The 27,749-nt window shown below is 49.8% G+C and overlaps 1 protein-coding gene across 1 annotated transcript in view; it reads right to left on the bottom strand.

Annotated features, from left to right (window-relative positions):
* ZNF423 (zinc finger protein 423) overlaps positions 1-27,749 on the bottom strand; it is a 258,501-nt gene that overhangs the window by 109,047 nt on the left and 121,705 nt on the right. The window contains exon 3 of the mRNA XM_049864864.1: positions 14,121-14,321. Coding sequence (XP_049720821.1) covers positions 14,121-14,321 — 201 coding nt within the window. The remainder of the gene's footprint in view (positions 1-14,120; positions 14,322-27,749) is intronic.

Raw genomic sequence — 27,749 nt, 5'->3', positions numbered from 1 at the left:
CCGTTGAGTCGAGTCAGACTCATAGCACATAGTAGGTGCTTAAAAAAGTTTATTTGGTAAAAAAGTGAGTGAATGAATGCAGGCATGCGAGGGGAGGCAGTGGTTTTAAGGAATACGTTTTCCTTGGGTCTGTATCACTTTGTTCCTTTGGGGGGTTGGTGCTGTAGACAATGGGATACAGGAAGAACTCACCAATAGATTTTAGCTACAATAAAGGACTCTCATGCAACAACTTCCCTCTGTTTGCCTCTTTTACCCCAAACCCAGGTCAGGATCCCAGCTGGAGACTATTCCTGTCTTCCCCTACAGGAATTTCTCAAGGCATTTTCAAACAGGATACAAATTAGCACCAGCTTTTTTTTTTCTTACAGGAGAAAAGAACAGGGCCTCTCTGAGGGGCTCTGGCCCTTGTTTTTCCTAACCCTGGGTGATAAAGGCAATGAAGAGGGGATCCGGATGGGAAAAGAAAAGCTGATGAAAGCTCCTTGTAACCTTGATTTGCTCAGTGACACTGAGGGTTTAAAGCTATACACGTATGTTGTTGCTGTTGGTTGCCATCAGGTGGATTCTGACTCATGGTGACCCCACGTGTGCAGAGTGGAACTGCTCCATAGGGTTTTCTTGGCTATAATCTTTACGAAAGTGGACCACCAGGTGGGCGCCAGCTAAGCCGCCACCTCCCTGTATAACCTTGGACAAGTCTACCTCACTCAAGAGCTCAGGGCTATCGGTGTTTTCAAACTGTCCGAGGTGCTCGAGAGGCTTCTGAAGAGCTGCCCGGGGCTTCTTTGAGGCCAAGTGGGTGGGAGTGGGGATCTTAGGCAAGTAGTTAGAGCCTGGAATCTTCCAAACTGTTTGATAGAGCCGCTCTTCTTGTATCTGCTTTACCTGTTGAAAGAGAACTCCTGAGTGGTACAGTTAACCCACTCAGCTGCTAACCAAAAGGTTGGAGGTTCAAGTCCACCCAGAGACACCTCAGAAAAAAGACCTGGCAATCTACTTCCAAAAAATCATCCACTGAAAACCCTGCGGAGCACAGCTCTACTCTGACACACATGGGGTTGCCATGAGCCGGAGTGGGCTGGACAGCAAAACTGGTTTCTGTTTGAAAGAAGAGTCCTCCAGCCCAAAAGGGTTTGAGAATACAGTTGGAAACCACAAAGCTGGATGTTCTTTGAGGACTCTGCCTCCCTAAAACTCCACTACATGACTTGACCCTGCGAAAAGCAGCTTAAATAGACTTGATCATGGATACTCCACAACTGGCAACTGACTAAGCTATTTTACTCCTTAGTATTTGCCTGTATGTAATTCTTACCCACTATTTTGTTTTAAAGAAGGCGCTGCTTAGCCACCACCTTGGGAAGCCCAGTCTCAGTCCAAGTAGGGTGTATGAAGCTGCCCCCGACTCCCGTTACCTTGAGCCCAGCTAACCTGTGTGTTCATCTCCCTTGGACACAGCAATGGCTTCAGGAGTGAGTCTTGGGTTTGGCTGATCCACTAAAAGTCAACCTCAGAACTTCAACTTTGGCAATTGGAAAGCGGTTGCTCTTCCTACTGGTGCCACTGAGTCATCTGGGTGAGAGCTGGAGGAGCTGGGAACCCCTCTGCCATTGCGTGTGCTGATGGGATCCGTGGAGACAGAGCTGGGGTGTGTCCTGGAAGACCCTGGAGGGCCACGCTTGGAGCCGCCTTACTCCTGTACTTCTCACTCCCTCTTTGCTCTGCTTGTCACTTGGTTGTGTCTCTACACAGACAGCACATTAACTGAAATCCTACTATGTGCCAGGCAACCAAAACGTCCCTGGACACTTCTTTCTATAGCTCACACATTCCCTGATGGGGAGCGCACGTACATACACACACACACGGTCCACACTCTGTATGGTATCATTACTTGCTAATGTGATGTGTGCCCTCTGGAAACTTCCCAGCTGAAATGGACAAGAGGATGCTGGGCTCAAGCCCTCCCAGAATACATGTGCAGCCAGCCTGAAAGCCAGCGGGGGGGTTTTCTCTTCCTTCCAGGACTTTGAGATCCTGCTTGGTGTGCCTCCTGGGGCCAATGACAGGAAGCATTGGGGGATGCCAGGCCCAGCCTGGGAGCAGCGGCCAGTCCACCTTGCTCCCCAAGGGCAGTCTCCAGGACCTATCTATTCACTGAGGCTCATCCCAAGGGTGTTCACAACAGAAACACTCAAGATCAGGCAGCATACTTGGTCCACTCTGGCCCATCCTTGGTCACAGAAGAACTGGGCAGTGGAAGGATCCAGAAAATCATCAAGTTGGTCAAGACAGTGGGGAGAGTCCTCGGAAACCTCAAAACATACACAGACACATTTTTCCATGGAAATTAAAAGAAATGTGGGTTCTTCCCACCTTGACCCCTGCCTTCTGTGCGGCTAGATTTATTATCCAGTTTTGGAGAGATGTACAGGCCCAACAATGTGATGGCAGCATTCAGCCTGGGTAATCGAGTCAGAAGGACATTCTGGAAGCCTGCAGACATCACAGCTGATGAATAATAACACCAGCACCTGAAAAACAACTTCCCCCCACATCCTGCCAAGGACCTCAGCACAGCTATTCAAGCCCAGAATCAGAGCCACAGTCCCACCACAGCTGGCTGGCTGGCTCCCCAAGTGCCTTCTAAATGGGGAACTCGGAGGGCAGAGAGCAGGTGATTTCAGGGAGGTGTCAACACCTGTCCCCACCCCCAACAGCCAGGCAGACCCAGAGTGGATGGCTGCCCACGTTCTCATCAGCTTCCCTCCCAAACGGCAGCCCGCTAGCAGGCCAGAACCCACAGTCACTGTCTTCCCGAGGAGTCGTGGCGAATGACATTTCTATAAGTAGAAACACCTTCCCAGCGCACGAGACGATGATCATGACAGCGGCCAGTGAGTGGATCCCGACTCAGAGCAACCTTGTGCACAACAGAATGAAACGCCGCCCCATCCTGCATCATCCTCACGATCAGCACCATGCTCTGAATCCATCGTTATGTCCACCATGCCAGTCCACTTTACCAAGGGTCTCCCTTGTCCTTACTGGCCCTCTCCTTCACCAAACATGATGTCCTCCTCCTGGTTACATGTACAAAGCAAGGTTCTGGTGTGATCCATAGGGTTTTCACTGGCTAATTTTCAGGGAAAAAAAAGACTGCCAGGCCTTTCTTCCTAGTCTGTCTTAGTCTAGAAACTCTGCTGAAACTTGTCTACCGTAGGTGACTCTACCTGTACTTGCAATACTGGTGGTATAGCTTCCAGCATCACACAACACACAAGCCCACACAGTATGACAGGCTGATGGCAGGTGCTGGAAATGCATGAGTGAAGGCCCTTATTTAAAGGCCACCCTGGCACTTCGTCTTACAAATCAAAGACTTCCTTTGTGAAGTGCATACCTTCTTGCTCAGTTACTTTTCATTTAAATAAACAGTTCCCGTGTCCCTAGCACCCAGTCCCTGCACACAGTACATGTTCCATAAATACTTCGTGAACAAATAAGCCATCTCTTTCAAACTCAACACGCATTAACTGAAGACCTACTACGTGCCAGGCATGGTGCACTGAACTTTTGTGATGCAGATGGCTACAAGTTTAGTGGTGAACTGAAAGGTTGGAGGTTCCAGCCACACCAAGAACCCTTCAAAGAAAGACCTGGAGATCTACATCCAAAAAAAATGAGAACCCTACAGAGCATAATTCTACTCCGGCACACCGGGGTCACCAGGAATCGGAGCTGACTTAGCACCTGCTGTTTGGTTTCGTGTCTTAAAGCCTTTTATCTATGGCATCTCCACTTTCTACCTTTGTGGACTTCTCTTTCCCTTATGGGAGGCTGTAGCCTCCTTAGAGAACAGATCAACAAATATTTGTTGAGCACCTACTACGTGTTCTTGCCATAGGCAAGGCTGCCCTGGAGACAGAAAGTGGAATAAGACCCCAGGCCCTGACACCAAGGAATTCACACCTTCACCGGCACATTGGGCTGGCAGACTTTGATCTTTCCAATCTGGTGGGTTAAATAAGCCCTTATCGTTCAAATTTAAAGTTCTGTTATCGTAAAGAGGTTTTGAATCTTTTTATATGTTTATGGTCCCACTTCTGTGCCATTTCTGTCCCTTGCAGTTGGGAGAGGTTCAAAATACCTAAGGACCAGCATGGCACTAACCAGTCAGGGCAGGCGCTGGCCTTGCAGGGGGAGGGTCCAGGCTGGGGGGGTGGGATTCTGTGCCAGCTGGCTGAGCCCCAGCCTGGACTTCGCCTCCTTTACTGTTAATTTACTGCTCATTTTCTTCATGTTTGTAGGGGCTCCTTACACGTTCAGGAAAACATCTTTTTGCCTATGACATGTGTCTCTGGACTTGAGCAGAAATCTTTGTTTTTGTTTTTAAATGCTTTGTCTCTTGTTTTATGGATTCTGGATTTGGTATGATATTAGAAAGGCCTTCCCCACTCTGACATTATTAAATTAAGAAAACAAACAAAAAAACTCCCAGGTGTTTTCTTTTAGTATTTTTTAAGTTTTCTTTTTCATGTTTAGATTTTGATGTGTTTGGGGTTTATTTTGGCATTAGGAGTGAGGGAGGAATCCAACTTTTTTTTTCCCCAAGATAGCTACCCCTCCATTCCAACCCCACTTGCTGAGTAACCCACACTTACTCCCTGACATGCAACGACACCTCTCTCATATACTAAATGTCCAGTTGTATGGGTCCATTCTGGGCCTCTCTTTTCAATTCCTGCAGCAGCCCCACCCACTCTGATTCCGACAGCTTCAGAACGCATTTTAAAATCCGATACAGAAGCAGAAATGTAAACAGGCACTTGTACAGTAGCCAGAAGATGGAAACAGCCTACCTGCCATCAACAGACGAATGGACAAACACACATACAAGAGAATATTACACAGCCATAAAGACCATTCCGCAACAAGGATGGATCTAGAAAACATTAATGCTGAGTGAAATAAATCAGTCACAAAAGGACAGGTACTGTATGATTCCACTTGTATGAAATACCTAGAATAGGCAAGTGTCTGGAGACCGTTATTAACAGTTACCAGGGGTGGCTGGGAGGAGGACAGGGGACTCACTGCTTAGGGGACACTGAGCTCCGGGTAAAGGTGATGAAAAACCTGGGAACGGATAAGGCTGGTAGCTGAACAATAGATGAACATACGTCAGTGTCACTGGTCTATAACTGAACGTGAAGAGTGTTGAAATGGTAAATGTCTTCTTACATATACACTGACCACAAGAAAAGAGGAAAAAAAAAAATCCAGTAGTTACTGCCCCCCACCCATCATTCCTCTTTGTCAAAATTTTCCTTCCTATCCTTGCCCGCCTGCTTTTGTTTGTATGAGCTTTAGAATCTGCTTGACCATTTCTAAATAAATCTTATTGTTATTTTTAATGGATACCTTTCAGTTGGAGCCCTGGTGGAGCAATGGTTAAGCACTCAGCTGCCAAGCAAAAGGTTGGTAATTTGAACCCGCCCAGTGGCTCCGTGGAGAAAGACCTGGTGATCTGCTCCCGTAAAGATTACAGCCAAGAAAACCCTATGGGACAGGTCTACTCTGTCACACAGGGTTGCCATTAGTTGAAAATCGACTCGACGGCACCCAACAACAACATTCAGTTAATAGGTTAAGTTAGGGGAAAATTAACATATGGAATCTTTCCATCCAAGAATACCGTCTGTCTTTTCACATAATTGAGCCTCTTTATGTCTCCCAGTCATAGTTTATTTTGTCTCCTCCATACGTGCATGTTTCTCGCTGGGTCCATGCCCTGGTTTTTATCCATTTGTGGCTAATATAATAGGGCCATTTCTTGCTCCTTGTTTTCTAACGGGATACTATTTGCCTGCAGAAAAGCTCTTGAACTGGGGATATTAACAAGAGCCCTGGTGGCACAGTGCTTAAATGCTCAGCTGCTAACCGAAATGTCAGCAGTTCAAACCCACCAGCCACTCCACGAGAGAAAGATATAGCAGTCTGCTTCTGTAAAGCTTTACAGCCTTGGAAACCCTATGGGGCAGTTCTGCTCCGTCCTATAGGGTCACCGTGAGTCGGAATCAACTTGATCCCAATGGGTTAATTGTGCCCAAGCCTCGAGGCCTTTGCACTGCAGGACACCAGCTGACACCAAGGTGCCATGGCACTCCACACGGGCAGAAGAAACTCAGGCTTGGGCCTGCACATCTGAGAGAACAGCACCCCGTGTCTGGCCCACGCCCCACTTTGCATTGCCCAAATGGAGCAAGTGTGAGGGGTGCCCCATGCCAATAAGGTGGCAAGGACCCCACCCGCACGGCTAGAGGAAGAAAGAGGCCTGGGCCGGCACACAAAGGCAGGCGCTGGCCAGGCAGCAGGGAGGGATGGGGCTGGCAACGGCCTGTATTCACAGCCCCAGCCCTGTAATTAGGGCCCACAGGTCACTCTGGCCACAGCTGGACAAACCAGGGTATAATTAACCTTCCCCCCAGCTTTCTACACAGCAGCATTTCACCTTTGCCAGGAAAGGAGGGCCTGCCTTTCAAAGGGCTGCTCCCAAGCCTCAGAAAGGGGGCAGCAGGCGGGGAGAGGGCAGGAAAATTAATCCACAGGGAACGCAGTTTTGCTATTTGAACAAATTTCCCTCTCTTGTTTTTTTTTTTTTAAGTTGTACGTTCAGAAAACCTGTGTCTGTCTGGAGTTTAGTTTGAAATTGCTCCTCAGCCAGTTTGTGTTCTCAGCGCAAGCTGTTCAGGCCTCGAATCTTGGCTCCTTTACCTACAACCTCTGTCACCTTCAGTGAGACCCCTCATCTCCAGGCTTCAGTTGCCCAGTGTGTAAAATGGGGATGAATGGTAAAAACTAGTGCCTCCCTGCTGGGATCGTGGCGAAGCTCATGTATTGAGCACCACTGTGTGCCGGGTGACGGGCTAAGACGTATTAGGGGACAAGACTGACACAGTTCTTGTCCTCAGGAAGCTCAACCGTAGTGGGGAGACAGACTGTGACAACCACACGAAGTATAACTACAGAGCCTGGTGATGCTGGGGGCTCTGGGGAGGGGAGGCTTCAGAGAGCAGCCAGAGAGCTGCCAGGGGAGAGCGTTCCAGGCAAAGTAGGCACTTCGTAGTGCATGCTCAGTAACCAAGTGGGTTGGGACCATCCATGGGTGGCTCAGTGGGAGAATTCTTGCCTTCCATGCAGGCGACCTGGGTTCAATTCCCGCCAAAGTACCTCATGTGCAGCCACCACCCAAATGTCACTGAAGGCTTGTGTGGTGCTCTGATGCTGAACAGGTTTCAGCAGAGCTTCCAGAGTAAGACGGACTAGGAAGAAAGGCGTAGCAATCGACTTCCGAAAATCGGCCCATGAAAACCCTGTGGATCACAATGGTCAGATCTGCAACCCACCATGTGAATGGTGCAGGACCGGGCAGCATTTCATTCTGTTGTGCACCGGGTCCCCGTGAGTCATGGGCCAACTTGGCGACAGCTCACAACAACATCGGGACCTCAGCACATGCTGCAGAGTGAAGAAGGAAGTATCTGCTCACATCTGTCGCAGGCACCGGACTGCGAGCCCTCGAAGGCGGCGGGGACCTTGTCTGGCTCAGGGCTGCCCCTCTGTGCCCAGCAAGGAGCCTGGCCTGAGTCGGAGATCAGAGAACAGTCGCTGAACTGAAGGCACCAACGCTGGACTCCAAACTGTCTTAAAGGCGATGTCCATTCCCTGGAGCAAGCACCTGGAGCCCGGAGTCAGAAAACTCAGTCTTTCTAAAGACATCCCATCTGTCTCTCTGACCTATCGTGAAAAACCAAACCATGTTGGCCAGCCCTTTAGTGATGGGGCCAATGACCTCCAAAAGTGGTCAGGCGCCCCAGCCCTCGGGACCCATGGCACTCCGGTAGTGGCCCCTCATGGAAGCCCTGCTGACGGCCTGCGTCTGACACAATCAGGAGTGTCATGAGGAAAGTGGGTCTGAGACGGTTTGGCAGTGCAGGCCGAGCACCTGAATGTCCTCAAGCTATCAGGCTCATTAACTGGGCCGAAGCATAGGCCAGTCTAAATCACAGGACATCCTGCAAGGGCAGTATTTCTACCAGGAGCCTGCTTCAATGAGCACATAAAAAAGGTTTGGAATCAGCCCCTGGGTAAATCAGACCTTTTCTACCTGTTTCTACGGCACCCCAGGCCATTCCCAGAGACAATTCTAAAGAAGCTGAAGTCTACCAGGCTTCCAGAAGATGATGAAAAGCACCCCTGCAACCACTTAGAGAACCCAAATTTGCTCAGCCAACACTTCACAAATTGCATCAAGATACACTTCAGCTCACTCCCTCTTCCTCCATTATTTGAGTCAGTGGGACCTGAACTAATGGGTGCTTCCTAGCACCAACAATGCAGACAGCCACCACCAATCCTTTGGCCAATTCTTGACTTTGTACCCACAAATGATGCATCCATTAGGAACGGGCAAGCCTGTCACTCCAAGTCAGCCTTTGTCTAACCCATTACAGAAATCCTCATCCACTGGTGTATCAGCCTAAATTTAATGTCTTTATAATATACGAACACAGCTTTATCCCCTTGAATATTGCTGTGTAAAACATGGAGAAGACGATGCGGCAACACGGGAACCCATTCAGAAAATGTTAAGTGATGAATACAGAATACAAAATGGTACGTGCTCTCAACTGCAAGCATGTAAACATTTGTTATCCCATGGACAAGAGACTGTAGGGAAACAAAGAAAAATCAAACAGTTGTTGGGAGCGTGAGAATCGACAGAGTGGATTGGATTTTTGCTAGCTTCATTTCGTGTCATGAAGATGCAATGTTTGATAGCTTGTGGGTTTAAGGTTGTGGTTTCTCTGTGGTCACAAATGAGAGAAAGAAGTATGACAGGACTTGATGGGGCTGTGGAGTCTTAAAGTCTATGTTTCAACAACTTTTCTGGACCCAACACTGGCCCTCCTGCTCAGGGGTCTGGGGAGACTCCTTCTCAGGCTCCCAGCTGGAAATGAAGGGTCCTTCAGTGCAGAGAGGCTCAGGGCTCCAAGTGGGAGGTTCTTCCTTATAAACACCAACACCACCATCAGGCTTGAGGCTCTCCCTTCCATAGGGGGCACATCCCTTACCTCAAAAGTCTCCAAACTTCACAGCTGACAATTCCCACCAAGGGTCACTTCTTCGGGTTCACAAGAGTCAAACATCTGAGACAGAAGTTCATGGTGCCCAAAGAAAAGGGGCAGAAATATCAGTGGAAGGCTGCATGCATTCTGGGGGACTTGACAGAGCTTCACAGACACAGGGAGCTCATCTCCCTGATTCTCATGTGTCTTGGTCATCTAGTGCTGCTGTAATAACAATACCACAAGTAGATGGCTTTAACAAAAAGAAGTTTATTCTCTCACAGTCCAGTAGGATAGCAGTCCACATTCAGGGCGCCGGCTCCAGCGAAAGGCTTTCTCCCTCTGTCAGCTCTGGAGGAAGGTCCTTGTCATCAGTCCTCCCTTGGTCTGGGAGCATCTCAGGTCCAAAGGACACACTCTGCTCTCAGCACTGCTTTCTTGGTGGTATGAGGTTCTCCCTGTCTGTCTGCTCGCTTCTCTCCTTTATATCTCAAAAGAGATTGGCTTAAGACACTATCTAATCTTGTAGATCTCATCAATATAACTGCTGCTGATCCATCTCATCAACATCACAGAGATAGGATTTACAACACAGAGGGAAATCATAACAGATGACAAAATGGTAGACAATCACACAATACTGGGAATCATTACCTAGTCAACTTGACAGACGTTTTGGGGGGACACAATTCAACCCATGACACCATGGATCAAGGCACTGCCCCCCCCCAATGCCACAGAATGACACAGAGCTGAGAGGGTACACTGCAGAAGCAGGTCTAAGAAGGGCCACATTCAAGATTGTTGTTGTTAGTCACCGTCGAGTTGACCGACTCATGGAGACCCCATGTGTGCAGAGCTGAACTGTTCCACAGCATTCTCAAAGCTGTGACCTTTTGGAAGCTGATCACTGGGCCTGTCTTCCAGGTGCCTCTGGGTGTGTTTGAACTGCCAACCTTTTGGCTAGTAATCGAGCACTTAATCATTTGTGCCACCCAGGGACCCATTCAAGACTATCCCCACAGGAACACCTGCCACCACACCCACCACACAGCCCTCCTCTCAAAATGCTGACCTGCTTGGACAGGCCGAACTTCCTAGGACATGTCTGGCTGGGAGGGACATGCCACCGCCACCTTTCAGCAGTGACCATCTCTGCAGGAGACAAATGTTCACACCAAGGCCCATGATTCCACAAGGAGCAAACAACATGATCAACAGGTGGCACCACCCTCAGGTCCCAAACTGAACAGCCAGGAGGCCCAGGCATGCAGGCAAACCCTTCCTCTGAACCAGGCTCACTTGTTCTTTCAGAAACATAGCCAGCCTCAGCTCTGCCTTGGCCCTTTCTGCAATGACCTTTGTTGAGTGGTCGAGTATCCGTATTTCCCTCCAGAGTGTAAGCTCCATAAGAGCATAAATGTCCACCTGTGTGATCCCAGCCCCCAGGGCAGTATTCGAGGCTTCTACTGAATAACCAGCTGGTGAGCATCAGGCAGACCCACGAGCCTGGACTGGGAGAGCCGGCTCTTGTATTACTATATGGGTTCCAAACTTTCAAAGCAGAAGCTAATTTTCAAACAACATCTTATGCTCAAGCCCAATGTATAACAGACTTTTTTTTGTTTGTTCGTTTACTTCTGTTTGAAGGAATCTTGATGGTGCAAACAGTTAAGCATTCTGCTGCTAATTGAAAGGTAGATGGTTCTACTATCCAGCAACTCTGCAGGAGAAAGGCCTGGCGATCCGCTTTTGTAAAGATTACAGCCCAGCAAGGTCAGCACGACTGGACTAAACTAAAAGCAAAGAAGTTTCCTGAATAAATGGAGGTTTATTCAAAGGCCAGCGTAGCAGGGGCGGGGGTTTGGGGATCATGGTTTCAGGGGACATCTAAGTCAATTGGCATAATAAAATCTATTAAGAAAACATTCTGCATCCCACTTTGGAGAATGGCTTCTGGGGTCTTAAATACTAGCAAGCAGTCATCTAAGATGCATCAATGGGTCTCAACCCACCTGGGGCAAAGGAGAATGAAGAACACCAAAGACACTGGTGATTATGAGCCCCTGAGACAGAAAGGACCACATAAACGAGAGACTTCATCAGCCTGAGACCAGAAAAACTAGATGGTGCCCAGCTACAACCCATGGCTGCCCTGACAGGGAACACAACAGAGAACCCCTGAGGGAGCAAGTGAGCAGTGGGATGCAGACCCCAAATTCTCATAAAAAGACCAGACTTAATGGTCTGACTGAGACGAGAAGGACCCCAGAGGTCATGGTCCCCAGACCTTCTGTTAGCCCAAGAAAGGAACCATTCCCAAAGCCATCCCTTCAGACAGGGATTGGACTGGACTATGGGATAGAAGATGATACTGGTGAAGAGTGAGCTTGTTGGATCAAGTAGGCGCATGAGACTATGTTGGCATCTCCTGTCTGGAGGGGAGATGAGAGGGCAGAGGGGGTCAGAAGCTGCCGAATGGACACGAAAAGAGAGAGTGAAGGGAAGGAGTGTGCTGTCTCTTTAGGGGGAGAGCAATTAGGAGTATATAGCAAGGTGTATATAAATTTTTGTATGAGAGACTGACTTGATTTGTAAACTTTCACTTAAAGCACAATAAAATTTTTTTTTAAAAAAATTACAGCCAAGAAAATCCTATGGGGCAGTTCTACTCTGTCACATGGGGTCCCGATGATAAGTCACAATCGACTCATCGGCACACAACACTTCTGGTTGGAGTGGGTGCAGACCCCCTCAGGCTGGCAGGCCCCAACACCCACCCCCACATGCAAATACAATACCCCCAAAGACCCCTCGGGGAACCCGGTTTGAAAACCACTGCAGATCAAGGGTGTGGAGGTGTCCTAGACAGTGAACTGTTTTAAATAATAGGCACACAATTCTCAGTGGTTTATTCCGTGGTTGGACAATCCTCAGAACCCAAGTGGGGAGGGGATGGATAATTCCTCACATGTCTCATCCTTGTCAGGGAAACTCCCAGACTGGGCCACACATTTACCGGGGGACTGGGGATATTCCTGGCTTTTGTGTCCCCATGGGGGTCCTTAGTGGGGTCACGCTAGGAGCAGTACAGGCGGACACCACCCATATCGATCAGCAAGGCTGGGGACCCCGCAAACCAGCTGCCATGGATTTCAGCTCTGAGACTGATGAGAGGGCTCTGCCATTGGAAAGAGTCCTTCCCAAGACCGAAGCACAACTGGCTACCATTTTACTTCCCGCACAGACCCCGGCATACAGCTCAAAGGCTCACACTTTTCCTTCTCTACCTTGAAACATGGACTTTCGCCACCTTTCTCAAAATGGCATTTAAGAGACATGAACATCTCCCTTATTCTGAAGATTTGGAGGAAAGGGCAGCCTGAGTTACAACAGGGTGTGGTCTCAGGTCAAGAGCTGCAGAGATCCTGCGGAGCCCTGCTTTAATGAACAGATGACAGTGGGATGTTATTTTACATTTAGAAAATAAAGAGAACAGGTTTTAATTACCAGATCGATTAACTAATTGTTTTTAAAGTAAACGACACTGTTCTTTTTCTTTTGTAGTTAAGATTCCACCTCAATTCTTGGCTAAATCAAGAAACACCTCAAACTGGATGAGAGTCAGCAACCCAGGGTCCTGAAGAGGTCCTGGCTCAGCCACCAAATGTTATGTGACCTTGGTCAATCAATCAACTTTGCATCTGAAACTTTGGTATTTCCTTCTGCGAAATGAGGGGACTAGAGAAGCTAGCCTCACAGGTCCCCTCCAGTTCTCATTCTAGGATTATAAATTAACCATCACCTTTGCCTCTCGTTGAAACATCAGAAATTCCAAATGACTGAAATTTGGATTACTGAGCCCCAAATAGTCTAAAACTGTTAAGAGTCCTCTTGGGTATGTTGTTTTGGTATCTGCTCCCCCCAGAGGTTGAAATGGGACTTGATCCAGCCAAGGCTGTGCAGGCATGGACACCACTAGAGGGAAAGTCATAGTAGTTCCTCAAACGTTTGGCTTTCAAACTTCCAAGGGGCAGGAGAGGCAGGGGAAATGAGAGCTTTAGGCCCCAATTTCCTTTCTATCAGCAAACTTACTCCCAAAACAGGAACTAACTTTAATACGTGACAGGTCCCCTTTGGAATACTGGTCTGAAATTTCATACCCTCTCCCCACAAACCAGTATCCAAAGGGTTTCATCAACAGCCATGGTGGGAAGGAGGCCTTCAGGTGGCTGTGTAAGGAACACAGATGCCCCAGACTCCCTGTTCCACACATCTCGGAGCCCAGAAACCTGTCAGCCCCTTTTTGCCAACCAAGTGAAAGATGCCCTAGAGTATGGCTGCCACACCCCAGGGAGTACATATGCCTCCCCTCACCCTGTGTGTCCCCTAGATGGACACACACAACTGGTGACATCTTAAATTGCTCCTGCTAAAGGTGTGGCCTTGCACACCTTCTCAGGAGCACCCAGGAAATGGAGACTAGGGCTACAGTCACATCTAGAAACAGGGGGCCAAGCATCGAGGTGGAACTGGGTCTCCCTCTGCATGGCCTTTTCTTGGGCCTCTGAAATCCTTCCTGTCACATCACAAGCCCTGCTTCAAAGCTCACTCCTTCATGCAGCTTGCCACACTTAAGCTGTTTAACATTGCACTAACAACCTCTTAATTGCTGGATTTCCAAAAACCCTTTCAGAAATGCAGGGTGCAAACCCACCCACTTCCAGCCCATGCCTTATGGGGTGCACTTTGGGGCAGGATATGCTGAGGGTGCCTCCACTTAATTCCTATCTTTCAGAAAGCCATCGCGTTTATTTTTAATTTTATTTAAAAGCAGATGCAGGGTACCCAAGACACCACAATAAAATGACATTAACTGTAAAATTACATTATTAATTCTTTAATCTCACTTGAGGCTTCAAGCTGTTGCTATGTCCAATTATCCATGTAACCACCTGTCAGAATCCCGGTGCTACTTAGCATTACCTCCAGGACAGCGGTGGGCCCGGTGGTCCGTCAGGTCTGCCAGAGACTCGAAGTCCTGCTGACAGTGATCGCAGGTGTAAATTGACTCGTCCTCCATGTCTTCATCGTCCTCATTTCTCTCCTCTTGACTTGTCACACTGTTCCTGTCTTCCAGCGCACAGCTGGTTTTCCGGTCACACTCCGGCTCTCCTTCTAGGCCTCCTGCCAACAGGAAGAAAACAGTCTGTGTCAGCTGATGGGGGCTTGGGAAGGGGTTTTAAAAGAATCGTCCAGCATTTATTAAGATACATTTAATTACTCCACCACCCAGGGTCCATTATTCTTGACACCTCTCAGAGTATTAATATATATATTTTTTGTGATGCGTGGTGCCATAATTCTCAACTAGATTCTTTAATTCTTGGTGCAAACCTTCTAGGTGGGTTTCCTGTCATCTTCCCTGTGTGCATGGGTGCTGGGGGTCATGACCCACCAGGGAGGTGAGGCCATCTTGGCATTTCATTTCCTAAACACCCAGCTCTGCTCCACATGTCTCCTGGGCCTCCTGGGCTTTCCTCTGCTCCTAGCACATCTATAATTTTGGCTTTCCCCACAGCCTTGAAATTTAGAGCTGGGAACCCTTTTAGCCACGTTCGCCCTCTGCACAAGCCTCCCAGCACAGTGGTGTTGGCTCGATTCTTTGCAAAGAGGTCCCAACTCTGGAATAAAGGGAGCACAGGTGTTTGAAGGACCACGGATGTCAAATCACAAGCTTACAATGCATCTAAGCCCTCCACCTGTGACCTGGTGTCAGCCTAGACATTGACAATCAGCCTTGGGATCATTCAACCAACTTCTTTAAAATCCTACAATACACTCGGCACTGTCTGTGACCATGATAAGATACCTTGTGTCTGTGTAGCGTTCTGAGGTTTTTCAAAGCCATGCTCACATACACATGGCCCCATTTCACAGTCTTGGACATCCTTGAGCTGAAAGGAGCTCAAGAGATGCAGTGGTCCAGGCCCCCGCCCCCAGAGAGGGGCAACATTGTTATTCCCATTTCACAGATGAGGCAGCTGGCATCCAGCTGGGGAGAACAGCATACCCACGCCCTGAAGGGGCTTAAGTCATATTCTGACACCCTGCCTAGTACGCTTTCCTGAACTCTTGTGGGGAATGAGCACAACCTCAATCTTAGAGACTCATAGGACACATGAAGAAACCGTAAACCAAAGCACAAAAAAAAAAAAACAAGGTAAATATCAATGATCCTAAAGAATGTCAGGGGATTAAATGTGTCCATCAAAATACAGAGACCCTTGGACTGAAAACCAGGAAAAACAGATCCACCAGTCCAGACACTAGCACCACTCTCTAAATCAAAGAAAGATCTCTGTTACCTGCAAAGATATTTGTGCAAAAATTTACGCATATGCAAAAGCATGTGCTTATGTGCGTGTACACGTGTATATGTGTATGTGTGTACACGTGTATGTGCATACACGTGTGTGTGTACACGTGTGTGTGCACACATAAGCACATAACATTGCAGTTAGAGAAAAAGGCTTTGACACACAACCTTTAAACCCCAGCGGGTGGTCACCAAAGCAAGGAAGAGAGAAGCGAAACTAAGAATGCATCTGATTCAAGGTAGAAACCACAGTCCTATAAATATTTCAATTTAGAAACAGATAATGTTATAAAGGCTCCATTTCTCCCTGCCGCTCAGAAGAAGTACTTCCAAGCACCCGATATCAAGAACCTGGGAGCACAAATCAGCTCATCGGAAAGCCAGCTGCCGCCTTGCGTGGCGGGGAACGTGGCATGACACGCTGCTTGGAACTGCACGAAGGCAGTAAAAATCAATGTTTCCATTTGTGGCCCATCAAAACATCTCTCTTCTTACCAATTAAGGGATGTACAATTTTTAGGTTCTTTTATTTTCAGAGCACGCCAACTCCCGGCAACACAGAAATCCCATTAAAAGCCAGGCAGCGCGTCTACCTCAGGAAACCTGACCAGCTGCTGCAGCAATGGCCAGAAACAGAAAGCTAAGAAATGAGAAATATCGTTTGGAGCCTTCAGTATTATAATTCACCACACAACCATGGTTGCACAGTCAAGCGCCTGTCTCTGAAATTCCTAGTTTACAGTCTCTTCCTTTAATAAAAAAAAATGTTCGTAGGGGGAAAAGGGGGCCGTGATTCTGGCTTTGTCTGCTGTATGGGCTCTCTAGACAATAGGTTACACTCAGCACCATGCTCATGCTACTTTACTTAACACACAATTTAATAGACATATTTAAATTATCCCCTGGTTATTTTTTTACGTATTTACTTGGCAGCACTTTCTGTAATAGCTCATCTAATCCACAACTGGAACCACAAACATCACAATGCATTTGATCTCTTTAAATCTGGTACATCCTGTTGGCTCGGGAGTAGATAAATCAGAATGTCAACTCTCGGGTTTTTATAAGGCAAAAACCCATAAAGTCATCCAAGAGCATAAATCTGTTTTAAGGAACTGTCACCTCCTCTGCCACTGTCGGCTAATGGGGAGGCGCGGTGGCTGCGCAGAAAGGGGTGGGGGGGCCAGAGGCTGCAAGCTCAGGGCGGGTAGAGGGGAGTTGGCATGGGTGGCTCACCTGACCCACGGGAAGGTGAGCCAGACAGAGAAGATTCAGAGGCCTGAAGATGTTTGGGGGAGCGGGACCTCCCTGCAGACCTAGTCCCCAAGTACCCTCTGCCACCTCCACAGAATCAGGATCTCAAGTATAGGAACCTCATCCTGGGCCACACTTTACTTTTTGCTGGGTGCTTTCATGCCCAGCAGAATCCGAGTCTTACAACAGGAACCAAATGGTACTATTTCCCCATTTGCTGATGAGAATACTGAGGCTCTGAGGGCTCACTCCAACCACGCAAGGAATCGAGTCTACACGTCCTGGTGCTGTGGTCCCTGAGTGGTACAAATGCTTAATGCACTTGACTGCTAACTAAAAGGTTGGAGGTTCGAGTTCACCCAGAAGTGCCTCAGAAGAAAAGCTTGGCAATCTACTTCCAAAAAATTAGCCATTGAAATCCTGTGGAGCACAGTCCTACTCTGACACACAAGGGGTCACCATGAGTCGGGGTCAACTCTAAGTCAGCTGGTTTCCGTTCTGGTGTTAGCAGCATGCCCTTCCTGCTAGCCCTCAGACTAGGGGCAAGAGCCCTGAGGGTACCAGTCCTCTCCAGAGCGCTCTCTGGGGCCCTTTATTTTAAGGGTCCACCCGGAGCAGTTGCTCGTAAGCCCTTGAATGAGCCTTCCCTACCCCCTTGACCCAGCTCCATCTAAGTTAGGAGTGACCCAAGTCCTACCCGTGTCCACCCCAAGGCCCCTGATGGTCCCCACCTGATGCTGGAAGTAGCCTGAGGGAGCGGTAGGGGGCAGAGCCCAGAGACACCGCCCACCCCAAGTGTAGGCACCTGGCGTGTGACCTGGACCCAGGGACCGACGAAGCAAAGTCGCAGCTGAGGAGAAGGTTTCTAGCTCATTTCTTCTGCTGAGAGCTCCGAGGGCTGGGAAGGACTTCCCGAAATGGGGCTGGCTGGCTCCTTTCCCTCCAACCCCACCTCAATCCTCTTGGGGGCTATCTGGAGCACCTCGAAGCTGAGCTCACCCAGGGAAGACCCACACTAAACAGTTTCAAATCTGGGCCCTCTCCCTTGTGACCCATGCTTGGGGATGGGAAACTATATTGGCCTCTCCCTCCAGGCAACAAAGCTCCCCAACACCGACCTCACACGGGACAATCCAATCCCCACATCACCATCCAGCGCTCAGGCACCCACCAAAAGTGGCTCACGCAGTTATTCAGCCCCTACAGTATGCCAGGCACCTTCCAAGTACCTCACATACATAACCTCCCACAGCCAGCCAGGCAGCCCTGTGAGAGGGCACCATCACACCCCCTTTCTCCAAGCAAGAAAACAGCTGTGAGGTGACCACGCTTAAGCAAAGCCACACAGAGAGGTGTCGGGACCAGGTGTCAAGTGCAGTCAAGTCTGACTCTTGACCACTGTGCACCACTGCCTCCCCACAGCAGAGACTATGCGAAACATGAGCCGGGAAACTCGTAACCCACTTCAAAGTCACCTGTAGGGTCCTCGCCACAGCCCACAAAGTCCAGAAAGATCTCTGCTGACTTCTCTGCTCCCTCTGCTCACACAGGCCTCTTTTCAGTTCCTTCAACTGCCCAATGAGTTCTGCCAAAGGCTTCACACACCTGTTCCCCTGCCACAAAGGTTCTCGTAACTCTCCACTCACCCACCGGCCTCCCCCACAGCCTCCCCTACAGGCTCCCCCACAACCTCCCCCACAGCTGCACCCACAGCCTCCCCCACAGCCTCACCCACAACCTCCCCCACAGCCGCACCCACAGGCTCCCCCACAGCCTCACCCACAACCTCCCCCACAGCTGCACCCACAGCCTCCCCCACAGCCGCACCCACAGGCTCCCCTATAGCCGCACCCACAGGCTCCCCTACAGCATTCCCCTAAGGCCTCCCCCACAGCCTCCCCCACAGCCGCACCCACAGGCTCCCCCACAGCATCACCCTAAGGCCTCACCCTCAGCATCAATGGCAGTTTGTTGGTGGTGGTGTTGTTAGCTGCCATCAAGTTGGCCCCCGACTCATGGCAACCCCACACACAACAGAACCAAACACTGCTGGGTCCTGTGCCACCCCCATGATCACTTGCAGATCAGACCAATATCGCCAGGCCTTTCTTCCTAGCCCGTCTTAGCCTGGAAGCTTTGCTGAAACATGTTCAGCAACATAGCAACATGCAAGCCTCCACTGACAGATGGGTGGTGGCTGTGCATGAGGTGTGTTGGCTGGGAATTGAAAGTGGGCCTCCAGTATGGGAGGGGAATCCTACCCCTGAGCCGCCACTGCCCTTAAAAAATTCTTTCTCCATAGCACCTCCCCTTTGCCTTCAGGGCCCTCGGCACCATGTGTAACCATGCTTCTGTGGGCTCATTTGTTCACTCTGTCTGCAAAGATGGCCGTAATACCACCTCCCATCCCGCTGCTCTTCTGGAGTAAGACCCTGCACCCCCGCTCCCATCAAGAAAAGGGTCTGTCTTAGCTCCCTCAGGCTTCTGTAACACCATAAATCAGGGAGCTTCTAAGAACAGGAACGTGTTGTCTCATAGTCTGGAGGCTGGGAGTCTGAGCCTGGGGTGTCAGCTGTGTTATTCTGTCTCAGGGCTCTGACCAAAATGTCCATGCCTCTCTCCCATCTTCTGGTGTCTCCAAGTCTTCCCTGGCTTGCAGCTGCAACGTCACATGGCACCCTTCCTCTGCATCCCCGTCTCTGTGTGTCTTCTCTTTTATAAAGACACCGGTCGTATGGGATCAGGACCTACCCTTCTCCAGTGAGATCTCAATTTAACTGATAACATCTCCAAAGACTATTTCCAAACAAGGTCCTGTTCACAGATACCAGGGGTTAGGACTTCCACATATCTTTTTGAGGGGACACAATTCAATCCAGAATAGTGTCTAATTCCCTGGCACAGTGCCCCTCTGGGCTGGCTGATTTTAATGACTTACTTGACCAATAGACTGCTGCGGAAGTGACATTCTGGGACCACAGAGGCTAGGTCAGAAGAAGGCTTGCAGCTTCCATCGGGGTTTCCTTGTCTCTTGGGAATCTGTCCCTTGGAACCCAGCTACCACACTATGAAAAGCCCGAGTCACATGGAGAAACCACATACAGGCGCCCCAGTCAACTGCCCCACCAAGTCCCCAGATGCCAGCACCCACCACCAGCCACAAGAGTGAGCCATCTTGTACGTCCATCCTGGCTGCGCCTTCAGATGACAGCAGCCCCAACTAGCATCTGACCATAGCTGTCTGTGACCCCTCAAGTGATACCACCAACTGAGCCCCATCAGAACCCACAAGACCATGAGAAATGATAATAACTTGTGGCTTTAAGCCATTAAGGGAGCACTGGTGGCACAGTAGTTAAGCACTCGGCTGCTAACCAAAAGGTCAGCAGTTCAAATCCACCAGCCACTCCTTGGGAGAAAGATGGACATTCTGCTTCCATAAGAGTTACAGCCTTGGATACCCTACGGGGCAGTTCTCCTCTCCTACAGGGTCGACTATGAGTCAGAAACGACTTCACGACAATGAGTCTGGTTTGGTTTCTTTTAAGTGGTTAAGTTTTGGAATGGTTTGTGACACAGTGATAACTAGAAATGCCCCACCACCACCACCACCAACTGTGAGCTCCATGAGGCTGCATCTCTTTTTGCTCAGTACTGTCTCCCCAGCCCTGGTACGGAGATGGACACACAGCAAGGATGCAGAAAGTGCTGAATGAATGAATGAATTGGTTTCAAAGAATCAGGTCTCTGCATAGCCCCACTGTGGGGGGAACTACAGTGTTCTTTATTGCCTGATGATAAGTATTAGGTTGAATCATATGAAGCTGTCATTTTTTGTAGGTCAAAAAAGTCGAATATTGGCAATCTTGAACGGCTCAACCTAATGCATAACGGAGCAGCTCTGTCCCACCAGTTTCTTCCCAAAACCAGGAGGCTGAGGGCACACCTATACCAGCACACCCCATTACACTACACCCACTGCACCCCAGAATCCCTGAGCCCAAGATACGGGCTGGGGGAAGCTTTCTATGAGCAAAGAGCAATAACGACACTTTCAGCCTTCATCACTTTTCCTAGAAAGTAGGGGATTTCCCCACCCCAGGTCTAACCAGTCCCACAGAGCCACTGCCCTTGACAAAGCTTTCATTCCAGGACACAATATGAGATGGCAGAGGGACCCTGCAGGAGGCGGTCTATGCTAAGGGATGCTTAGAGACAAGTGCCCCACATCCTTGATTGAGGGGCAGCAGAGACCTTGTCAGGAGTGGAGGGAGGTGGCCCAGCCTGCTCCACACCCTGAGGTGATGCTGACCACGCCTTGAGCATGTGTTGGTGCTATTTGCTTACATCATCCAGTTTCGATCGTCACGGGAACCCTATGAGTAGACAGCTGATATCCCCACTTTGCAGACGGGGAAACCAAGGCTCAGAGATGCAGGACCACAGGCAAGGAAGGCCAGAGCCTGGATTTGAACCCAGGTCTTCTGACTCCAGATCCTTACTCTCAGCCACTACCTGGAAGGGCCAAGAGGGAATGCTTGTGACAGGGCTGGGCAGGGACAGTTGGCTGAGCCCAGTGCCAGGAAAAAGGGAAAGGGGAGAAACCCAGAGGGCCAGGCTGCCCCAGGCTGCCAAGTCTGAGAGCAGGACACTTCCTACCTTCTCAGCAAGTCTCCTTGAGCCCATGAGTCCGACTGTCAGGCCTGATGCCCTCCAGAGGGCCAGCTGAGAGAGGCTCAGCCAGAGGACAGACAGTATTTCTTCCCTCTAGGCCCAGCCCCCAGCCCCCAGCCCCAATCCCTGCCCCCAGCCCCCAGTCCCAACCCCGGCCCCCAACCCCCAGCCCTTGGCCCTCAGTTCCAGCCCCCAGCCCCTAGTCCCTGCCTCCAAGCCCTAGTCCCTGCCTCCACCCCCCAGCCCCCAGGTCCCAGCCCCCAGTTCCAGCCCCCCAGACCCCAAGCCCCCAGTTCCAGACCCCAGCTCCCAGCCCCCAGCCTCTGGTCCCAGGCAGCAGGAGGGTCAGAGACAATCTCACTGAGAAGGCTGCCTCTTCTCTTTCCTGGGAGTACCACGGAAATCAGCTGGCCAGCAGGGAGCCCTGGGCACCCTGGGATCCTCCAAGGAACTATGGGGGGTGCTGTCTCTGGGGATCCCAAGAATATTGAATATACCATGGACTGCCAGAAGAACGAACAAATCTGTCATGGAAGAAGTACAGCCAGAATGCCCCTTGGAAGCAAGGATTGGCAAGACTTCATCTTTCATACTTTGGACATGTTATCAGGTGGGACCAGTCCCTGGAGAAGGACATCGTGCTTGGTAAAGCTGAGGGTCAATGAAAAAGAGGAAGACCCTCAACAGAATGGACTGACACAGTGGCTGTAACAGTGGGCTCAAACATGGCAATGATTGTGAGGATGGCGCAGGATCAGGTAGTATTTCGTTCTGTTGTACTTAGGGTTGCTATTAGTCGGAAGTGACTCAATGGCACCTGACAACAGGTGTCCCACAAATACTGCTGGACAGACACACAATTCTGCCTCCCCAGAGCTGCTCAAGTGCAGAGCCAACCCACAGAGGCAAAGAGAGACAGCAGCTCCCAGCCCAGCATGCCCAGAGCCAGCTCTGAACTCTGGCAGATAAGGAAGGAGCAGAAAGAAAGGATGTCAGGAGGCAGGGAGAAGGAGCAGGGAGGGGGCAGAAAAAGCAATCACAAACACCCCTCTCCAAAAAGAAAAACTATATTTTTCCGGAGAGTAGTTAGCGTGTCCTTCCTCCAAGCCTTATCGTCTTAATAAAGCTGATCTCGCCGTGTGCAGTAATGGAGAACAGTTGGACAAAGCCACACTGGAACCACGGAAATTGTGCGCTGTTCCCTCCTCGTGACCTCCTGAGGCTGTGGCCATTCCGCCCTCCCCCTGCTGCCATGTTCCGTCTCTGATGGCTGCTGGGAAGGAAGAGGTGAAGAACAGGGCCGGGGCAGGCAGGGCGGGAGGATGGTGGGCAGCACAGGGCACTCAATAAATCTGGCTAATTGTGGCCAGTGCCACAGCCTGGCACTCCTAATTACTCCAGTCCCAGAGCAGAGGTCAAGGCTGTCACTGTGGGGCGGACAATCTGGACACCTCTGGGTCCCCATACCCCATCTGTAAATTAAGGCGTGGATGGGGGCAGCCGTTTGAAGACAGTGCTCCAGTGACTTGCTACTGTGCCAAGGGCAGGCCCAGGGCCCGGCCCCAGACTGGCCACATCCATGCTGCGTCTGCTGAGGAAGGAGGAGCCCGTGGGAGAAGAATAGGGAGCAGGGGAGAGGTCTGAACCCCCAAAGGCAGAACGAGTGGCCAGGCTAAGGGACCGTGGCTGGGGTCAAAGGCAGACAGAGAGGACGCTGCTGCCGTCGCTGTGGGGTGGGCAAGGTGGACACATCTGCACCAACACCCCCCCGCCCCATGCCCCATCTGTAAATTAAGGCGTGGACGGGGGCAGCCGTTTGAAGACGGTGCTCCAGTGACTTGCTGCTGTGTCAAGAGCAGGCCCAGGGCCTGGCCCCAGCCAGGCCACATCCACGTTTAGGCCCTGTGCTGACTGCTTCAAACCTGGGCTCCGCAGCACAGGGATTGGCAGATTCTGCTGTCAACTAAGAAGGTTTACAAAAGTTCACCCACTTCAAGTCCATTCCTATGTGACCACAGGTCTGCGCTCCGAATCTTCACCTCCCCAGGCCAGCCTCCCTGACCTCCCCCACAGCTGAGACTCCTCCTTTCCCCCCACCCCAGAGGCTCACTGGGCCCCTCTCCTTCCTGCTCTGTCACAGCCCTGTGCTCTATTTGGGGAGATTCACTGTCCCCTGGGCAAGGGGGCAAGCTCTAGGCAGAAGGGTCAAGGCCAACCATATTCCCTTGCTCCCCACCTCAGCAGCACCCAGGCTGGCACACAGCAGGTGCTCAATGACTATTTGTTGAATGAATGGATGAACAAAGCAGTCTGGAAGGGTCCTTCCCACAGACCCAGCCACGGATCTGTACATCTGTGGATGGGAGAGGGGGGAGATAAAGCCAGGAACAAAACCCCAGGACTGCCCACGCCCCAGGACATGAAGTCAAAAGGCTTCCTGCCCTTGGTACCCAGACATCGGCCCAGCTTCCCAGGGCTCCAGTGTAACCTGGAGGTCAGCTGCTCCCCCACCTCATGACCCCCCAGCCCCTGGAAGGCCTGGGAGGTACAGAACCCCTCTCCCTCCAGCCATAGCAGAGAGGCTGCGTAAAGCCTCTAAAAGCTAAGGAGTTGCCAGGCATGCAGACAGCCTGGTGTGCGGCTGCGTTCCGGGGATGCTGAAGTGGTGCCTGGAGAAAAGGAGCGTGTGGATGGCGTGCTTCTCACCATGTTGCTGCCACTGAGGGGAAGCCACGTGGTGACACACTTGACTCCCAAGAGGCTGGCTCCGATCAGGCCCTCATCCAGGCACGCCCCAGCGGGAGGGGTGGTGCCCCAGCTCACCTCCAAGGGCCCCAGGAGCGGAGGGCTTCTTCTAGGACTGTGGAGGTCTCCCTACGGCTTAGCCTCCTCCACTTGCTAATGTCAGCTGGCTTTCTGCCGATTTTCCTTCGTCCCCAAGAGGGTGTTTGGAGTCCCACAAGTGAGCTCTAAGGCATTCCAGGAAGTCTTCAGAAACCTGGGCTCCTAAAGCAGCTGACAGAACAAAGCCAACAGCCCAGGCAACACAGCATCCTCCACTCGACGTTTGAGGGGCCTCAGCAAGAACCCAGAAGGCCCTCAGAAGGGGACACCCTTCCCAGGAGAGTGGACTGAGATGCGTTTGCACTCTCCAAGGAGAGCAGCCAGCTTGGTGGCCTTGGGCCCCCAGGGGTACCTTCCTACACAATCCGGAGCCCTCGGCAGAGATGAGGGGAGGGCTAACCACAGATCAAAGATCAAGTGGGCAGATGCAAAGGAAACTTCCAGAACCACCCCAGGGGCCTAGCCGCCCCCTCCACAATGGCCAATCTCCAAATGATCTATATGCATTCACATACCCTGCACCCCGCTCACCCCCGCCCCAGGCTCATCCTCAGACCATCACTTAACTCGGATTTCAAACTGCTGGCGATGTTCTTCAGTCAACATGAAGCAGAAACCTTTTATTAAATGCTGCTAATTTTTTATTGATCACACTGTGAATCACTTCATTTCCCATTACTGTAAATGTCTTCTATCAGGGCTCCGAGATTATACTTCTTTATTCAGTCTCAAGCAACTTGTCACTTTTAATCAGTTCTTTTGTTTCAGTATTGCTCAAAAATTAGAAAGCAGCTCTTTGTATCATTATTGCTTTCATTTAAAAAAAGAAAGTTTCCATACGCAAAAGGTTATTATACTTGGAATAAATATACACGGGTCAAATCCAAATGAAATTCCTCCCCGACTCTAACCAATTTGAGCGTTAGGTTTTACAGTTTTTTTAGGTTTATTTTTATGGAAAGACTGTGTCCTAATTATTGCTCATGCTCTCCCAAAACACTTATGTTACTAAAGTGTGAAATGTCTTCTAACACAAAGACAGATCTCTGGGAAGTAATTACAGAAATGCATTCAGGGGCAACAATTCCATATTAGCTGTCAGTAGCAGACGTCTTCTGAAAGGCACTTGTTATGAAGGAATTATCTGTGTTGCCATTGAAGGCGTGGCAGGCAAGCCCAAACTGAAAGACTGCATCCGACCCGAGTCATGGGCTCCCTCATCAAGGGTCAATTTAAGTCTAAATCATTACCTTGAAGACCAGCAAACCAGTACCTGACTGTCTATTGAGATGCACTGGAGCACAACGTGGCCTCCCCGTTCCCAGCGTGGTGCAATTACCCTGAGTCTCAAAAGGATTCTGCCAGGAGCTTGTCAAAATAGGGAGAGAGGAGGTGGCAGGGTGTCTATTAAATGCTAACTCATGTCACCAAACAGAATTTTCAAGAATTATAAATCGCCGAGATGCTTCACAGCTGACCCCTCTGAGTTAAGAAGAGCCCAGAATATTATCAGGAAAGTGCAAGAATTTGCAACACAGACAGGAAAGGACTCTGTGGGGAGCCCACGGGGACGTAGCTGAGGAGATGAGGACCCAGTGGGCTATATCCCCGACCACAGAACGTACAGCTGGGGTCTGGGCGGCCCAGTCAGCTCCATCTGGGGCAGAGAAACGAGGAGAGGTGAAGCAGCATTGGAGCATCTACAGAGATGCCAGGATTGTTGCCTGAACTTTGTCCCTAATTGCCTGCACACCCTGGGAGCCTCAGTTTCCCATCTTACAACATCCTACTTCAATGCTCTACTGAGTGGCTCCAAACAAAGAGGCAGTTTAGCCCCTCCTGCCCCGGGCCTCCCATCTGTAAAATGGCAAGTTTGCCTAGGAGCCAAGAAAGGGACCGCCTGGCATCTGGGTGGAGGGGGGAAGCAGAGGGAGAAGAGCAGAATACCTTCCTGGACCCAACGGGTCCCACAGGTTCTGCAGAGGTCTGTTGAGACCCCCAAGAGCCTTAGTTTCCTCAGCTCTAAAAAGGACAAGCTGAGGACACTACCCTGGATTGTGCTCACGAATCAAAGAGAAAAACAGAAGCCAAGGCTTTTCTGATCTGCTTCTTTCAGGACAATAATCAGGCAAAAGGGCTGCTTCCTCTCACAGGGTGGGACCCATCTGCCTGGGCAATGCTGGCAGCTGTCCTTCCCCCACCGAGGCCAGTCCTTCCAAACCCCTCATTAAGGCTCCCTTGGGGCTGGCCTCACCCCCAAGTTCCAGGGGCGCTGGACATATGGCAGGGATGGACATATGACCCAAGTGGGATAACTGACACAAAAACTTGAGATATTTCTGGAACCACTGGGAAAGAAACACTCCTTTCCTGAGAAGTTACCCAAAGTGAAGTCGACATCACGGAGAGCAGAGCCTACTGGAAAGGGTGTTGGAGCCACACAACCTTTGACCCAATCACTCCATGCTGAGGCTTTTGTACTAGAAAATTCTTACAGCGTGAGAATATTCACCACAGAATTGTTTATAATAGCCAAAAAAAAAAATTAGAAAGTCTTTAAACATCCATGAACAGGAGAGTGATGGAAAAATTGTGGTACTTTTACGCAGTGAACACCATGGGGCAATCAAGATTAATGAAATAGAGCCACACGTATCAACACGGATTAATCTTCCACACATAATGACAAGAAAAAAAAGCAAGTTGCTAAAGGTAAAATATGGTAATAAAGTAAAATGTGACAATATTTATATAAAGTTTTAAAACATGTAAACAACATAAAAAAATATTTAGTTATCACTGAGATGTATTTCAAAATGAAACACATATTTTCCAAAGACATACAAATGGCCAACAGCACAAGAAAGGATGCTCATCCTTACAAGCCATTAGGGAAATGCAAATCAAAACCACAATGAGCTGTCACTTCACCATACCTAAGATTGCAATAATTTAAATTAAAAAAAAAAAAATTGTGTTTAAAAAAAAAGAAAGAAAAGAACAAGCGTTGACGAAAATGTGGAAAAATTGGAGCCCTTGTACACTGTTGTTGTTGTTGTTAGGTTCTGTTGAGTTGGTTCCAACTCATAGCGACCCCTATGCACAACAGAACGAAACAATGCCCTGTCCCACACCATCCTCACAACCGTTGCTATGCTTGAGCCCACTGTTGCAGTCACTGTATAGATCCATCTTGTTGAGGATCTTCCTCTTTTTCGCTGACCCTCTGCTTTACCAAGCATGCCGTCCTTCTCCAGGGACTGGTCCCTTCTGATAACATGTCCAAAGTATGTGAGGCAAAGTCTCACCATCCTTGCTTCCAAGGAGCATTCTGGCTGTACTTGTTCTAAGACAGATTTGTTTGTTCTTTTGGCAGTCCATGGTATATTCAATATTCTTTGCCAACACCACAAATCAAGAACGTCAATTCTTCTTCAGTCATCCTTATTCATCGTCCAGCTTTC

This window comes from Elephas maximus, chromosome 21, assembly GCF_024166365.1.
Source record: "Elephas maximus indicus isolate mEleMax1 chromosome 21, mEleMax1 primary haplotype, whole genome shotgun sequence".
Lineage (NCBI taxonomy): Eukaryota > Metazoa > Chordata > Mammalia > Proboscidea > Elephantidae > Elephas > Elephas maximus.
This window is presented reverse-complemented; position numbering and strand designations above follow the sequence as displayed.